Source organism: Hydra viridissima, unplaced genomic scaffold, assembly GCF_058129835.1.
Source record: "Hydra viridissima isolate aposymbiotic clone 2 unplaced genomic scaffold, HvirCarnegie_v1 scaffold_11, whole genome shotgun sequence".
Taxonomy (NCBI): Eukaryota; Metazoa; Cnidaria; class Hydrozoa; order Anthoathecata; family Hydridae; genus Hydra; species Hydra viridissima.
Window position 1 is genome coordinate 7,078,550 of NW_028324310.1, and position 18,791 is coordinate 7,097,340.

General features: G+C 30.6%; 1 protein-coding gene and 1 pseudogene across 1 annotated transcript; both read right to left on the reverse strand.

Moving 5' to 3' along the window:
• Positions 1 to 2,910: 2,910 nt before the first annotated feature.
• LOC149881947 (general transcription factor II-I repeat domain-containing protein 2B pseudogene) lies at positions 2,911 to 3,693 on the reverse strand (annotated as a pseudogene).
• Positions 3,694 to 5,206: 1,513 nt separating this feature from the next.
• LOC145191093 (26S proteasome regulatory subunit 6B) lies at positions 5,207 to 17,147 on the reverse strand. The gene is made up of 9 exons (XM_090066960.1): positions 17,000 to 17,147; positions 16,519 to 16,607; positions 15,909 to 16,102; positions 14,093 to 14,275; positions 12,674 to 13,009; positions 8,088 to 8,164; positions 7,606 to 7,774; positions 5,538 to 5,593; positions 5,207 to 5,421 (listed from the first exon to the last, which is right to left on the reverse strand). Exons 1-9 carry the CDS (start codon positions 17,027 to 17,029, stop codon positions 5,308 to 5,310), a joined length of 1,248 nt encoding a protein of 415 aa, XP_089923086.1. The 5' UTR covers positions 17,030 to 17,147; the 3' UTR covers positions 5,207 to 5,307.
• Positions 17,148 to 18,791: the final 1,644 nt, after the last annotated feature.

The window sequence follows — 18,791 nt, forward strand, 5'->3', positions numbered from 1 at the left end:
CATTCGTTTTTGTTTATCGAATCCAACTTGTCCACCATTTTGTTTTTGATTTCAATCGCTGTTTCTACTTCCGTTACTGGTTTCGAAAGCTATTCTTCTACCGAATCGATGTTTTCGCCGTCGTCAAGCATTTTTCTGGTCAGCTCATCCTTTGCCATTTCAAATCTTCCCAATAAATTTGTTATTTTGTCCAACGCCAAGATTATGCTTGATTTGTTGCCATTAATCGTGTTGCGTTCTATGCTTTTAATGTTTATTCTTATCATGTTGATTTTTCTCTGGTAAGTTCGTTCTTGGTCCATTTTTCGCTAACTCGTAGGTTTCGTTCGTCTTGGCAGTAGTCGCCACCAAATAGTGTGGGGAATTATTTAGACTTTCCCTGAGACACTAAAGAGTCACTTTTTGAACTTGATAATATTTTTTACATCTGACTGCGAACCAATACATTTTACAAAATATATACATTTCACTCTCTTTTTATACACTTTTACAATTGCATCATTTTCACACATTTAATGCAATAGCAATTACATACATTAACACCTACATAAACTAGCACCTATAAACATTAACACCTTCGCTCATTAGCACCTACAAAATATTAACACCTTCGCACACGCTAATTATATCTTGAAGACTTTATTCACGACAGTTAGTTTGCTGGCAATAAGTCACAAGTTCCTAAAAAACATTGATGTTTTGCAAAGGTTTGTTGAGAACCACTGTGCTTTTGAAGTGTTTCAATCATTGACACACTGAGAAAGTTTGAATCTGTTGTGTCATTTTGGCTATGATGAAAAGATTTCAAGCTTTCAGAGATCATTCCTTCAGTTGCAAACGGTCAGTGTGACTCCAAAAGTACATGCTGTGCTTCATCTTATTCAAAATTTTGTTGCTTCTGTTGCTTGAGCCACTTGGTTGATACAGTAAGCAAGCTACTGAGTCCTTACATCATTCCTTCAGCACGCAGTGGAAAAGATTTAAAAGGCCAACCAACCACCCAGAATACGGAGAAAAATTGGAGTCATACTTGGTGAATTTCAACAGCAAACATTTGTAGAATTCAGAAAAATCGGTTTTGTCTTTTTGCCTTTCTGAAAGAAAATAACAGATCAATTTATCCTTAAACCAGAACCTTTTTTCTTATTTGTAGCTTTTATATTTATGTTTTCTTTCTCTCTGAAAACTTTTTTAAGAATTCCAGGCTTTAAATTTTGTAGTGTAACTAATTCGTTCTTAGAAATAAACATTGGAAATTCATGACAATATGCTTAAAGTGAATTAATTAACTTGAATTTAGTATAGAGTGATGATTTAATGTAGAAAAACATTACTTATGCTATAAAAATGCAAAATTTTGCATGCTATCATTTCAATATTTTGTGCTGAGTGAAGAAAATTTTCAAACTAATTTTTTTTTTCTCGGAACAAATAGTTTGATTTCAACTTATACATTTAAAGGAAATTTTGAAACACCAGGAATCTTCGTTCCATTGAATATGAAAAAAAAGTGGTAAGTTGTTTCCTTCTGCATTGATAGTGGCCAGGTATGTTGTTAGTGTGCCACAATCCTTAACAGTTAACGTTTGCACCTGACAGACCAGCTTTATCACAATCATAAGTTTAATTGGGGAAATTGTTGATATCTTACTAATTATAAAATAGACGCATATCATTAAGATATACCTGAACAAGATTCATCAAATTCTTCTACTCTTGCTCAGGAAAACCCTTCAGAAACTGGTAGTGTCAATTAATGCGTCACTTTTGAGATAAGAAAAGCCAAAGACATTGTATGCAATTAGCAACAGCTGATATAGTTTTTCTATCTTTAAAAACATATAGAGGTGCCTGAAGAATCTCCTTATTATTTTTCTCGCTTTGGCTTATGTGGCATCTACAAAAGTTAGATCAATATGGCATCTACAAAAGTTAGATCAATATTGTTATCATTTTAATGAATATTATTATTGAAGTTTAATAACAATGCTGATGATGATGATGATGATTATGATCATCATCATCATCATTGGAGTGAAGTAATATTTTTTAGCGTTTCTTTTGTTCTTTTATATTTTTTGAAACCTTAATATTCCTGCTCGTTAAAAATTTCTTTAATAGATCTAGATTTACGGAACTCCAAGCTGAAAAAACTAACATCTCCGACACCTTTTTGAGTATGATCGCAATCAAGCAAAGTCCAATGCTATTTAAGACGTCAGAAACATCTTTTCCGTTTTCAGAGAAGGCTTCATAGCTGAATGAACAGCTCTCAAATCAATTGAAAATTAATCAATTTAAGCTAAGCGATTCTCCTCGATCTGGACGCCCAGTGTAATTTGATGAGCCAAAACAATAAAAATCAGAGGGCAGCTGTTACTGGTTCTCTATTTTTTAGACATTGCTTATCTGCCCAACAATATAGGCCACTTTTATTGTCATCCGAGATAAAAAATGTGTGAACCGCGTATCAAGCAAGATCTACATTCATGTAAAACAGGGGTGGCCATAACTTTTTTGATAAGGGCCAAAGTTAGCTTTTCAACTGTTAAATGGGGCCGGAGATTTTTGATAATATAGTTTTTTTTAAATATTTTACTTAAAAATATTGATTTGCAAAGGAATAACACTTAAACACACATATTTACTAGCTAACAACATATGCTGGTCACAAGGCTGTTAGGTATAACACAAATTATAGTTTATTGGTAATCACGAACCTGCCTTTTTATTCACAATATTTTTAATGTCAATAGGCAACTGACTGGTTGCGATTCTTAATGTATTCTGCAAGTTGGTATCTGTCAGTACAGATCTTGTTTTGGATTTTGCAAATTTCATACGAGAAAAAACACTTTCACACAAATAAGTGCTACCAAACAAGACACCCATCATTTTTGCATAGTTGACTCAGTTGGTGTACTTATTCTGGTCAAAATGTTTGTAAAATAACAATAAATTTTGTTTATTATATGCTTCTCTCAAAACATCGCTGCATTGAAGATCAATTAACTCCATTTGGAATTTTTCTGGTACAGTTTCAATATCAGCAGAGAATGGCTCTGTGAACAATTGGATTTTGTCTGCATGATTCTTAACATCTGCAAACATTTTTGAAAATCTCGTTTTCAATTCAGCAATACAGATAACATATATTGCTGTGTTTCTAGGATTCAGCTCACCCAAAGTTGGAAAATGACTGAAATTTCCAGTTCTTAACTGCTGCTCCCACAAAGTTAATTTCAACTGAAAAGCTAGAATAAGGTTGAACATTTTTCCAATTAATTGATCTTTTCCTTGGAGTTCTTTGTTAAGTATATTGTAATGTTGGGTCAAGTCTACTAGAAATGCAAATTTTTCAATAAACTCTATTTCTTCTAGCTCTGGTGGATAATCTTTGTTGATAATTTTGAAAAAATCCAACATATTTTGTCTTAAATCATAAGTTCTTTTCAACATATTACCTCTAGAAAGCCATCTCACCTCAGTATAATAAAGCAGAACACCATATTCAGAGTCATTTTCAGTAAGAAAAGCCTCAAATTGCCTACTTTGTAATGCACCGGACTTAATGCTGTTTATTGCTTTAACTACTACAGACATTACATTTTCCACATCCATAGTCTTTGCTGTTAAATTTTGCTGATGAATAATACAATGCAGCTTAATTAATGACACGTTGTTTTCTGCCATTTCATTTTCCAGTCTGGAAACAAACCCATTATTTTTCCAATCATTGAGCTGTCACCATCTGATGTAATTGAAATTAATCTGTTGTAATTCAAGTTGAACTTTTTAAATACTTTCTTCATGGCAAGAAAAATGTCTTCTCCTGTTGTTTTGCCTTGCATAGGACAGATGTCAAGTAGCTCTTCAGTAATAAGAAAATCATTATCAATATCACGAATAAAAATAGCTAATTGAGCAGTTAGTGATATATCAGTTGATTCATCTATAGCTATTGAATAATACTGAAATGCTTTTATTTTTTCAGCCAATGACACTCAAATCATCAGCACTATCACATGTTCTTCTTGTAATTGTTTGTCTTGGGAGGGAGATATTATTTAAAATTTTCATTTTTTCAGGACAAATGTTTTTGAACACAATTTCAAGAGATTCCTTAATTATTTCCCCATCACTGAATGGTTTACAATTTTTAGCTAAAAGAAGACTCACTTCATAACTTGCAATAGCAGCATTTTCTGTTTCAGTGTTGCCCCTTTTTAACAAATCTTGTTGTTCAAATAACTTATTTTTCAATTTAATTGATTTTTCTTTCCGCACCTCGTTGACAAACTGATTACAAGCTTTTGAATGTTTTGTATCATAGTGCCTCCTTAAATTATATTCTTTGCACACTGCAACCGATTCATTACATATTAAACATACTAGCACTGAATTACATTCAACAAAAAAGTATTTAGTTTGTCATTCATCATTAAATAAACGACATTCCTCGTCGATTTTTCGTTGTTTTGATTTTGAAGATGCCATTTACAATTAAAAAACGCAAATGGTAATTGCCGGAAATTAATCCTGCGATTAATTGCCGGCAGGATTTTTTAAATATATTTTTAATTATTTAAAGCGATTGTTTTTTTTTACAAACTTATTAGTTTATAAATTTAAATATTATATAATTTATTAATATCATATATGTTTATAGTTTTTTTTATTATCTTTAAAATTAACTGACGGGCCGGATAAAAGGTTGCTGAGGGCCGGAGTTGGCCCTTGGGCCTTATTGTGGCCACCCCTGGTATATGGTATTCCAAGCCACAGCAAAGTTCAGAAAATTTGAAAAAAAGGTATTTTCGCTGGACCTCAAATTAGAGCAAATGAAATATTTGAGAATGTAAAGTAACATTAGTTCCTGACCACTAAACTCCTGCATTTTTAGAGTTTGATTTAATAAGTCACTGAAATTCAACTAGAAAAACAGAGGCCGGAATCACAAAACTTCGTATGCAAAATTGCAACTTTGGCCATTAATTGCATCAAAACTACAATTTTATGTATTTATAATACACTTCCTGGGTTTTTTTGTGACTAAAAGGAAATTTGATTTTTGACTCATTTTGTTGTCGCTTGCACAGATTTAACAACAATATTATGATTTTGCATGAAGGCGGAAATGTTTGTAAGTTAATAAGTGTCGGCGCTTTCACTAGCTGTTGAAGAGTACGAGCAGAAAAGCAAAACAACACTTTTGAAATTTATTTACAATAAATATTTTATAAGTAGAAAAAATCATAAATTAATATGATCAACGAAAACTTTTCAAAGCAAATATATCAATTATCCTTATTTATAAAAATCATGTTCTTGTTCGTCTTTCTTAATGTTGTTTTTATAACCTTTTTCAAAGTCTTTAGCTAAAACCACATATCTATTTTCACGAACAGCTTGCATGCCGGCCTGTATAAAGATCAACGTTGAAATATAAAATATACAGCTCAATAAAAATGTGATTTTACTAATTATAAAACAGTAGAATAAAATTTTCAAAATTTTGAATAAGTTAAACACTTAACCTCCTGCACTATGGCGTTAATATCAGCTCCAGAGATTTTGTCAGGACGAGCAATATCTTTATATACTTAAGGAATGTTTATAAAACTTTCGTAATATGTGTTACGTAATAACTAAATATGAAAAAAACTTGAAAAATTATCAAAATTAAGAACTAGGGGTGGTAACCGATAAACGATTAAAAAAGCTTTATCGTTAATCGATTAATTTCCAAACGATTAATCGAATAATTTTAAAAATCGTTTCAAGCGTTTTAGTTTTTAAAGCCGCTTTAAAAATCAAAAAAATTCGGCGTTTTTTGACAATAAACTTTTACCTCGTACCGCTGTGAAATGTAAACAAATAATATACAGTAAAATCTCTCTAATTTGAATCTCCATAATTCCAAAACTTCCGTAATTCGATTAAATGTAAAGTCACCGTGAAATGCGATTAAGAAGAGTCAACATTCTATAATTCGAAAATCTCTCTAATTCAAACTTTTATTTTTCCCCGTAAAAATTCGAGTTACAGAGATTGTACAGTATTTTCAGTGCGGTAGTACAAATAGCCTGGTCGAAAGAATCCGGATTGAATCTGACCATTGATATCTTCGGATGTATCGCTGATGGTGCTTCAATTATGAAGAAAATGGGACGATAAATGGGGGTTGTTCACCAACTTAACAATTGCCATGAGATTTATCTTGCAGTATGTGATACTCTTTATAAGAAAAAGAGTTCAGCAATGGAAACAACTGAAGAAGAACTAAACAATGATGAGGATGATGAAAATGCAGAAGGTGAATCTGATCCTGATGATGTTAATGACAATGAAGAATGCTGGAATGAAGAAAATAATAGTTTTGTTGATGAGGGAACCCAGTTTAATGAGGCCTATGCTATTCTTATACCAAAAGTTCGTAAAAAATTCAAGATGTTTAGAAAATCGCCACTTAAAAATGATATTCTTCAAAACATTTGTAAAGCCGATTTAGGAAAAGAGCTTAAGCTTATTCTGATATTAAAACAGGATGGAATTCTCAAATCAGTATGTTAAAAAGAATCTTGGAATTAAAAAGTGCTATTGGAAAAGCTCTTGTGGATATATCCAGAACTGATTTGATTTTAAAAGAAGAAATAAAACAGATCTCTGATATTGTTCAGGCTCTTCATATTGTAGAGCTATGCTTTATAGCATTAGGAAAGACTGTAATCTGATGAAATCTGAAAAAATTATTTTGTTTTTAATCTTAAAGAGCAAAATATTAATAAAGGTCAAAATTTATTTACTGTTGTCTCTGAGAAAATTAATAAAAGAAGAAATTGTAATATTGTTGGATTAATTTGCCATTTAGATAATCCGGGTGACTATAAGTCAGATTCAGAATCACCAGGTAATCTTTTAAAGTACCCAAAGAAAAATGGTATTGTTAAAACAGCAAGAGAAATGTAATGCTTGTTTCTACGTGATGATAACCTAAGGAATAGTGAATTAGAAGCAGCATCAGAGTTTAAATCCACTTCTAATATGGAACCAATGAGAAAAAAAACTAAAGCTGAAGAACAAGCAGAAATTCTATCACCTAGAACTTCATCAATAGGAACAGCTAAAGGACTTGTAATTCATCCCCTCAAGAAATTTTGATTTGTATTAAACGTAAAGTGTCAGTATTTGAAAGCACTGGAAAAAGACCATGCGCTTTATAAAAGACTTAAAACGCCATTCCAAGCCTTCCCCCGTCTTCTATAGAAGCAGAAAGACGTTTTAGGGCTGCTTGTTTGTTTATTACTAAGTAACGAACTAGTTTAAATGTCAATATTAACAATAACTTATGTTTGTTAAGATCATATCTGACGAAAAAAGAGAAATAAAACCTTAATGAGTAGCAATTTAATTTTTGAAACTCGTAAAAATTTTTAAAAATTAATCGAAAATTAATCGATTAATTTAGCTAAAATTAATCGTTAATCGATTTATTCAAAATACCGATTAATTTACCACCCCTATTAAGAACTCTTTATCTTCTTTTATGTGAAAAAGTTTATCGCTTAAAAAATATTAAAAAAAAACGCAAAAAGAAAAAGATACAATCTTCTAGATCAACTTCATCTGACAGATTCATTTTCGCAGTTATTGTTGAAAAAATTAGTCTTTTCTGGCGCCTATCAGGCATTGGAAACTCAATTTTCCGATCTAAACGACCAGGCCTTAACAGAGCAGGGTCTAGAGTATCGGCCCTGTTCGTTGCCATTATTACCTAAAGTGATGAAACAAACATGTATACTAATGAACACATGAAAACAAAACAAGTTCTAGTCACCAAATTTAAATTGTGTTTTAGTTTAGTTTTGAATTAAGTGAATTTATATATCACGGATTCATGTTAAATTCAATGGTATTATTTCATGAAGGATATAGTGGATACATTATAGTAGATATTAATCTAGCTCATCTTTGTTTTGTTGCATAATATTAAAATAATTATAGCAAATAAGTTTTGCTGGAGAAGAAAATTGAGCATTTTTTAATAATGTAACCAAAATGAGAAAAAAGTTTGTAATCTCATATACCTTAACATTGACATTTTGATCAAAGCCATCCATTTGGTTTAACAACTCCAATAAAATTCTTTGAACTTCTCTATCAGCTAAAACAATTGAAAAATGACTATTAGACATAACCTTAATTATAGTTATGGTAAAAATAGAAAATTTATCAGTCAAAACAAAAAAATCAAATTTCTAATTGGAATGCTAATTAGTAGTAGATGATTCTCATACCTCTAATTTAAGATTTCTTTTTTTAATTTTACCTCTGTTTTAAGATTACTTTGAAAATCCCCTTTTCTTAATCAAACAAATCTTTGAGGACTATGTAAGAAATTTAATGCTGTCCATTTTCAGACAAAAATAATTTTCCTAATATTTTAAATGGACTGAACTAAATTCGAACTAATAATTGAATTAGACTGAAAAACGATTTTATCTATACTGATAATTATACAGAGTAAGTAAAAAGTTTGGGTTAGCCTGAATTATCTACAGTATTGGACGAAACATGGTGGACAAACTCAAATTTAGAACAAAAACTAAAAAGAACTAGTAAAATAATTGAACATTATTTTTTATGTATTTATTATGTTGTTAACAAAACTTAAAACTTTTGAATCATACTAAAAATCATTAAAAAAGTTTAAAAACACATTTTCCCTAACAAACTACATTTTTCTTTGGACAAAAAAAATTCAAAAATTAACTTATTATTTTTCAAAAAACTTCAAAAGTTAACTTAATATTTGGTAGGACCTCCTTTACTTTTAATTACTTCTTTCATTCTTCGGGGCACAGACGCAATTAATGAGTCAACAATTCTCATATCAATCTCTCGCCAGGCCTTCTCGATTTGTTCAAATAATTCCTCACTGGTCTTCACATTTGCACGCTCAATCTTATTGTCAATTATTTCCCACAAATTTTCTATGGGATTCAAGTCAGGGCTTTGTGCAGGCCACTGCATTATGGTGATATTCTTGTCCTTGAACCATTGTTTTACAATTTTTGACGTATGTTTGGGATCATTGTCCTGTTGAAAAATCTATTTTAGGGGCATCTCCCATTCAGCATGTAGTAACATAACATCTTCCATTATATCTTTGTAAACAAAGTGGTCCATAATTCCATTTATTTTGTGAATAGGACCAGTTCCTAGTGCTGAGAAACATCCCCAAACCATAGCAGACATTCCATGCTTAACACTCTTCTTGGTATTTTTAGTACTGAATCTGGTGTTCTTTGTTCTCCAGACTCGCTTCTTGCCGTTGCTTCCAAAAAGGTTATATTTTGATTCATCACTAAAAAGTATGTTTTTCCACTGGTCTACAGTCCAATTTTGGTGTGCTTTGGCAAACGCAAGTCTTAGCTTTCTATTTTTAAAGGAAACTAGCGGTTTCTTGGCAGCCATTCGAGAAAACAATTTTGCTTAGTTAGCTCTTCCTCGCACAGTGCGATTAGAGATTTGTAGTTCAAGTTTTTTGGTTAATTTTGTGGATGACAAAAATGGATCTTTTTAAAGCTCTTTAACAATTATTCGATCTAGTCTTTGTGATGTTTTTCTTGGACGTCCGCCCCGATGTTTTGTTTTATAGCAGTCACGAGATCCAAATGATTTGACAGTTTTGCTTACAGTCGATTTATATATATTATATTTTCTACAAATTTCAGCTTGACATTTTCCGCTTTTAAAATCTTTAATAATATTTTCACGTAAAACACTTCCTAATTTGTCGTAAGCCATTTTAAGTTGCAATTTACCCCATATATCACGAGTTAAATCTATTTTTAGTTTAATTGAAAAAATAATTGGCCAGACGTTCCAAAATCTATTTTATTATTTTAGAGTAATGTTATGATAAAAGTGAAAACAAAAGAATGCGGTAAATTGAATAAATACAATGAAATCTTATAAAAAAAGCTTCGCTTTGATTTGTCCACCTTGTTTTGTTCAAGGAAAAATGTAGTTTGTTGAGAAAAATGTGTTACAAATTTTTTTTGTGATTCTTAGTATGATTCAAACGTTTTAAATTTTGTTAAGAACATAATAAACTATTTAAAAATTAATATGTACAATTGTTTTACTAGTTCTTTTTAGTTTTTGATCAACTTTTGTTCTAAATTTGAGTTTGTCCACCATGTTTTGTCTGATACTGTAACTATAAACCTTCAAGCCTTCAAGCCTTAGAAACGCCAGTTAGTGGGCCAACTATGACAGCAAAAGATGGTACAAAGTGGACTGAGATACCAAAAAGTGAACATCAAGTTGCAAGGCATGATATTGTGCAACAGAGGTGTGGGCTTAAAAGAAATACGAACATGCTGTCAATTCTAGACACATTCAAATTGATTTTCACTCCAGGCTGGCTGATATCATTATACGTCATACGAATAAAAAAGCAAACTCAACATATACAACATATAATGAAAAAAATCCAATGAAAAAACAACTAGTGTGGCAAAATCTTGATCTTCAGGACTTTTATGCATTCCTGGCTATTTTGATAACCTCTGGTGCCAACAACTCAAATACTGACAATACAAAGGATATGTGGCAGTTGTACTCATATTCATTGTATCGTGCAGCAATGGGTATCAATCGCTTTTGGAACATCATTCATTTTATTCGATTTAATGATGCCAATACTCGTACTCAACACATGGAGATTGATAAAGCTGCTCCATTACGAGACATTTGGACAATGTTTAATAGTAATTTAGGAAAACATTATAACCCAACAGAGCACCTGACCATCGACGAGCAACTTTACTCATATTGGGGTCGAACTAAGTTCACTCAATATACTCCATCAAAGCCAGCCAAGTATAGAATTAAAGTATGGTGGATATGTGATGCAGAAAACTCAAATCCCCTCACAGGTCAGATTTACACTGGAAAATCAAGTGCCGGTCGCGAGAAAAATGTTGGTGAGAGAGTTGTAAAAGACTTGGTATTACAATACAAAGGATCTGGTAGAAACATTACAATGGATAATTACTTCACTACTCTGTCATTGGCAAAATTTTTACTATCCTGGGATCTAACAATTGTTGGCACTTTTTAATAAGACATACATTCCACCAGCAATGACTGCATTGAAAACACGAGAAGAACTATCCACCGTGTTTGGCTTTCATGAAAAAGTAACCATGTGTAGTTATGTGCCCAAAAAAAACAAACCAGTGATTATGCTGTCATCAATGCATCAGGTAGCAAAGATCGGTGATGATGCAAAGAAAAAACCAGAAATTATTGAATTTTACAACTGGTCAAAAGCCGGTGTTGACACAATGAATAAAATGCTTGGTAGATATACTACTAAAAGATTAACTCAAAGATGGCCTCTAGCATTTTTCTACAATATTCTCGATGTTACCTGCCTTGCAGCATATATCCTTTATTATGAGAATAATAAAGTGTTTCCAAAAAAATCATATGAACGACGATTGTTTTATCGGCAACTGGGCAGAGAGCTGTGTACTCCGTTTGTTGAAAAACGTTTGCATAATCCACAAATCATGAGGCAGTTTACTACGAAAGTGGCAATTGAAAGTTTTTTTGGTCAAGCAATAAATCCATGTGCAACCAACAGCATCTAAATATTCTAAACCCCAGGCACAACTTGATTCAACCAGAAGGAAAAAGATTACTGGGGTATGCCATGTTTGTCTCACCAGCAAATTTAAAAAACGTCGCAAATCTCGAAAATCATGTTTGATATCTGAGTTCCTTATTTGTGATGAGCATTGTGTTTCAACCACAACATATGAGGAGTGTGTGAAATAATTAACTTCTTTGTTATTTTTTATGGCAATGTGTTTAAATAAAAAAAAATACTTTAATAAACAGTATTATTATTGTGTATAAACCCGGCTTTCATTTGTAATAACTTAAGTGAATACTGGGGTACCCGGTTATTGAACGGAGGAGGTATCGAGTTTGATAGTTAATAACTGCTATTGAATGATTGATTCCAAAAAATTTTGTCGAAAAAGTGGTGTCAAAATACTTCAACTTTGGGGATCTGAGCAGTCATAAAAATGTTTTAAAGGGACTTTAACAAGTTCTACTTTGGAGACTGGAATGGATACCCGGGTACCCGGATATTGACCAGATAGTTAAATGTACTCTAAGTACTAGCTCTAAGCATTTTTTGTTATTATTTTTTGGCTTCAAATTTTCAATCTAAATTTTTGTCAAAAAATAAATTTTTTACAAAATTTGCAGTCACACAGCAGATACTTTAAATGTAAGTTAACTATACAGTTTGAATATAACTTATATATTATGTGCATCTTGATTTAGCATTGCCAATTTTCAACAGATACATACAGCCAGAGTTATATAATGAAGTTAGCTAGCATTTTTTCATGCAAACTTTAATAAATTTGTATTAAATCTTGCTTGAAAAAAATATAAAGATTATTCTGTATTCTCCTTACCTTTACTTTTCACTAAAAAAAAGAAACTTTGTGATCCAAATATATCTAATATGACTAGTAAGTACTACACTTTCCTTATCTAGTAAATAAAATTAAATGCAACTGTTTTTTTTCACACAGTTCTAATGTTTATAATATTAGCCTCAAAATTAGAGGAAAAGTACCTCCGGTCTGTGCATCAAACCTTTTGGTTGCAATAGCATCAATTTCATCTATAAAAATAATAGCAGGTGCATTTTCTTTTGCTAATCTGAAAACATCTCTAACCATACGAGGACCTTCACCTAAATACTTTTGTACAAACTCTGATCCTACAACTCTTATAAAAGCAGCTGTAGTATGATGTGCAACAGCTTTAGCTAACATAGTTTTTCCACAACCAGGAGGTCCATACATCAACACACCACGAGGTGGGTCAATACCAATTTGCTTATATAGTTGGAAGTGTGTTAAGGGCAGCTCGACAGCTTCACGCATTTCTTGCTTTTGAATATCCATACCTTGGATAAAATAAAACTAATTAAAAGTTTTAAGGGCATCAATTTAGAAAACATTTCCATAACTAAGTCTCTACTCTATATTATGGTAAAAATAGGAAGAAAATTGGTGGTCTGCAGGAAAACTTTTAAGAACACCTTAATTTTAAAAATAATCTTTTCTGTCTAAAAAAATAAATTTGTTTTAAGGTTTTTTAGTCTTTTTTAGTTAAAACTTCACTCAATCACTTTTATTCATGACACTGTTTTGTCATGGTAATGAAAACTGTTATGATTTTCTGAAATGACTAATAAAATTAAAACCTAAATTCAGCTCCTTTGTGATGAAAAATGAAACTCTTTACTTAACAAAATTATTGAGCAATAAATAAACATGTTTAGCAATGCTTTATTCATTTACTCAGGTCTTTAAGTAACAGACTAACAAAAAAAATTTTTGAATTGGTGTAAGAATCTTGTTTTAAATAATTCTTGAGCACTGAATTTGAAACAAATTTAAAACCATATATAATCATTAAGAGTAATAATTTAAAATATTTTAAAAGCCAATATAAAAACATAGAATTGTTCATGTATTAAAGGGTTCTCATTCTGTATGGTTAATTTAAATGTATTATTCAGAGATGCTATTATCCTGTCACAATAGGACAAAAATTAGATGTTTGCTCTTACTAGGCATATTCTATTGGAGGAATACAATAGCTGACCAATAAAATAGATATAATTTTTGGATTCAGCACTCCAAAATTACTTAAAAACAGTTCCGAAATTCCCAACAAACATATATATATATACAAACACACACACGCAAACATATACATACACTAAGCTACTTGTAATGACTTTTAACAATCATTATCTTTGAATATCTTTCAATCTTTATTTCTTACAGTAATTAATTTTAAAGTTATTGCTTTATGCAATAAAGCAATAACTTTAAATAAATTCTCATTGAAATACTCTTAATTTTTGAAAACAGATTATGCTTTCAAAATCAAAGTTTTTAAATTTTTCCCTAAAGATAAAATAAAATGTTGTTTTCAAACAAAAGAGCATGTAAGAACAAAAAAAAAAAAACTCTATTACCCCCAATATCAGCATAGGAAACATCTGGTTTTTCATCTGCCTGCAACATAGCAATACTACTGTCAGCTTCAGGTGGAAGTATATCAACAAGTGCATTTGAATGTTTATGGAGAGCTACTGAAGAATTTGCCTTTAGCAACTCTCTATCAATTGTACTTAATATTCGTACATAGTAATTTGAACCTAAAAGGGATTCTCTTTCATTATAATATGTTAAGAAAATCCTTGAAAATAAATTACTAATTATAACAATGAAACATGATAGTAAAAAAAAAATGAATGAAACGCAACTAAAAACTTTAGTCGAATCACCAGTAAAAAGCATCAAAACGCTGCAGCATATAAATATTTACAGCCGAATTCCTATTAAGACAGTATTCTGCTATTTAATAATATTTTATAGTTTTCAAATATTAGGTACATGAAACAATCCAACTAAACAAAGATGAAGACATATTGGCAGCCCTTTTAAGAATAATTGGGAATGTTATACAAAAAAAAAAAAAAGTTTATGTACTAAAAATTAAACACAATTTAGTTGGTGATTTAAATCAATAGAAGTTGTTATTTGAAGAAACCTAAGGCAATCTTACAAATAACAAATCTATAACTCTGAGTGATTTGGAAAAAATTAAGAAAATGTTTACCATTAGTTTTAAGAAAACTGCCAAAATCTGCGTATCCATATAACAAGGTCCACACCCCATAAAAAACTTTTGCTATAAGTATACAGGGCTTGTGATGAAGCGGGCGCGTTGTGCTTGTGAAACACGCCCATAAATGATATTTTTAAACCTCCTAGGCGAATAAACAACACTCGCTTAGCTTATAATGAGAGTATAAAATCACGCTCATTCAAAAGTTTGGGACTGAAAAAATAAAAAGCTTTTATATATTGTTTTTTTATAAAATATTTGTAATTAAATTTTTTAGATGATAAAACTTGTTGATTTAACAGTAAAACTCCATCTTCCTTATACTTATATCCTTATACGAAGTACTTATATAAAATATAAGCATTACATCACTTGCTTTCCGCATGTTTCTGTTGTGCTGTTTTGTCAGCATTTTTCCGTTTTGCACTAACATAATGAATGAACAGTTTAAAGTTGTTACAGCTAACTTTAATAATGGAATGTTAACTATTTTAACCAAGTGCGCATGGAACCACAATGTGAATATAAAAATGTGCAAATGAAATTGGAATAGAAAATTAGGAAATAACTATAAGAAAGTTAAAGCTTCTGAATATTTTTAATTTTGTAAAAACATCAAGTAAGATTTATTTGACTTATTGTTAATAATATTCCACACATCGTTTACAATAAAAATAAATTTCCATAATGGAGATCTGCCCTGACCCCGAGCATGCATAATTGCGCTCAATGGTAACATAATTTTACAAGCGTGATATAAAACACTTAGCAATTTTCTTGATCACAAGCCCTGAGTATATTTGGTAATGCAAGATAATTTGTTATTGGAAATATATGATATTAATTGCATGTAGGGTCTAGATATCTTGACCCAGTTTTGATTCAAAAAATCAAGTGTGTAGTAAAAGATAAATAAACTGCTAACATGATAGTACATACTCAAAAAGACATTTCAAACAGATTTATTTTGATCAAACCTTAGAAGTTGTTTTTTTTTTTTAAAGAGAGTTTTAATGAATTAACTTATCAATTAATTCTTCATTTTCATATTTTAAGTAATTATTATGTTTGTTACTAAGTGTTTATTAATGCCCCATTCAGACACATTTGAAAGTACAACTTAGAATAACTTCAAAAGTTAGTTAGAAACTTTTACATACCAGTTGTTGAACCAACAATTCCAGTATTTTGATCAATTGCTTCTAAAAACTGTCCAATTACAAGAGGGACAGATTGTATCCTTTTAACTTCTTCCTGTGCATGCAAATACTCTTTTTTTAGGTTCTTTTGTTCATCTTTTATGTATTCTTCTTGTACTTCAAGAAACTCCAGTTGCTTTTGAAGCTTTTTGTATCTATAACCATTTAGAAGTCAATAAACTCTATTACATACTTTTCTTATTGTTTAAATGTTTTTTAGATTTTAAAAGATAAACGTACAAAAATTAGTGCAGCTTTTATATAAATTATTTATATAAATCAAAAAATGATAATTAGAACAATTATGTATAACTTTTAACTAAAATGTAAGTATTATAATTAAAAATATTGGTAGTTTTTTGTAGATTAAATTTTAATTTCCTAAATAACCATTTCTTTTTATAAACTTTCATTTAGGTTTAATAATTTTCAGATAACCCTTTTTAGAAAATTTAATTTGCAATCAGATTGTGGAATAGTTACATTTTTTGCTTTTTTCTCAAAAACAATTAAATAATTTTTTTAATTTGATTAATCAGTGTTAAAAGTGCTAAAATTTAAGTTAACAAACTTTATGTAAAGATCGTCAATATTTGGATCTACTGGCTGATATAATCCAGAATTTCCAGTAGATGGTTTGCTAGTGAAGACTTCAGCATTCTAAATATAAATTAACAATAAATTGGTATGGGAAAGAGTAATTTATAACCTTTCTATAAATTATTTTTCTTAATGGATCAAAGATTTTATTAACTAGCAAAGTTCAAAAATATAACTTTGAATATGTTCTAAACTTTCCTGAAATTAACTTATATTTTTGGTGAGCTTTAATTTAAAAGTGTTTTTTAGAAATCGTTTTATAGTTGATTAAATAGGTTCAGTCTATTATATAATATGGTTTGCTAGCATATAGGGAACAAAAATGACATTTCTTTTTAAGGTACCAAGTCTTTTACTTCTCAGAACTTAATTTATGGTTAATTACACAAGAATGATTTGTTTATTGTAGGTAAGGCACTCTCTTATACAGGGAATAAAAAAGGACTATTTACCCATGGCATCAGGATTCCCAATTCATCCATACTAGAGAAAAATGAGACTTAATTACTTGAAAGAAAAGTTCCAAGTTTTTACGGTAAGCGAGTCAGAGAGACTTGAACTGAGTTATACCCAGGAAATTGCTGAAAACTTGCTGAATCAACAACCACTCCACCGGTGATAAAAATGAAAGTCAATTTTTTTTTTTACCTAGGGATAAAAAATATCTACGTAGAAGATCACAATACTATATAATAAAATTTGTATTTCTTATGCGTTCCTTTCAACACCGCAAGCATGAGAGACAAGTGGAAGAAGAAACGCATGCGAAGACTTAAGCGTAAGCGAAGAAAGATGAGAGAAAGATCTAAGTAAAGTGCTACACTGAACTGCTGTTAACTGGCTTCAAGATACGTCCTTGCTTTTACTTAAATTAAAACAATTCTTCACGTTTCAAATAAGAACTCGATTATTGCTATTTGCTAAAAACGAAGATCTTAAGCAATGGTATATTAGAAAATCGTTACTGGTTTTATAAGAACGATAAAGACTAGTTTTAATTACTAGTGATGGTGAAATGTATCCAGTTTTCATTTAATATGCATTTGAGTGCAGAGCAAAGGAATATTAAACTATGTACTTGTTTTTGATTGTTGATGTCGTGGATAAGTTCAGTAAGCTTTTTATATGAGTTTTTTTATTTTGTTTCTAATGGTGCAAAATTAGAAGTAGTTAAGTTAGTTACTTATCAGGCCTTTACATTTTACTCAAATATGTACTACTAGCAGAATAGCACCATTACTTTTTATTACAACTGAAGTTTTCATGAAAGAAAGTGTTATCTCAACCGATAAAAACCTAAATTAATTTTTCACCAAACTATTACAATTTTGAACTACAGCTATCTTGGCCACTTCACTAGGCATAAGCTGTAAATTTCCTAAGTTAAAGTTAAAAAATTTTTGTTTTAGTAACATTAAGAGCTCAAACTCCTTTTAACCGTGTGCTAATTATTACAAATTAATTAGCTGATTTATTAGAAAAATTTCATCCGATCTTTTTATAAGCTTTGCACAGTCAAATTATTATTTGATATTCATGCTAAAGAAATCCTCAAACTGCAGAGTAATGAGTGTTGTGCTTCTTATACAGACTGAGTTATACCACGTGATGACTAGAAAAGTTGTAAACAAAGCGCAATACGTTAAGCAGAATTGGTACGCGCAGACAATAGGGATAACTGCTTTCAATCAAATTTGCTAAGCAAGCCAAACGAGTTTCATTTTATTTAATGTGCGTACGATTTATATATTGTTTTACATCTAGAGCATGTACTTAAAATGCCACCACTGATATTATCGCAATTCTATTACAAATTAAGAAGGTAAATTTTAATTAGCTAATATTAACAAGACTTGACTAATCTGAAATATCTGTTTATTGCGTGGTGTATGAAATAAAGTAACCAACTAAGATTTGTTTTCATCTACTTGGCATACTGGCGTGCTATGACTCGATACTAATAGATTTCGTCTCAAACATGTTAAACGATGGATTTAGTCAGGTAGGAGAATTAACTCAGCTGAAATAATTCTATTGCTTGGCAAAATCCAGCATCTTGTTATTAATTACAATGTTTTGTGGCGTTTGTCAAGCACCTGGAAAAGAAAACGGCGTCCTTAATTTTTTTTTATTGCATTAAAAAGCTTATGATTTCCCATTCCACTTTTTCCTCCTAGTTGATTTGGGTTGTCATCCTGACACATCTGCCCGGAGAGACTCAAAACATAAAAGTCATGCTCAAAA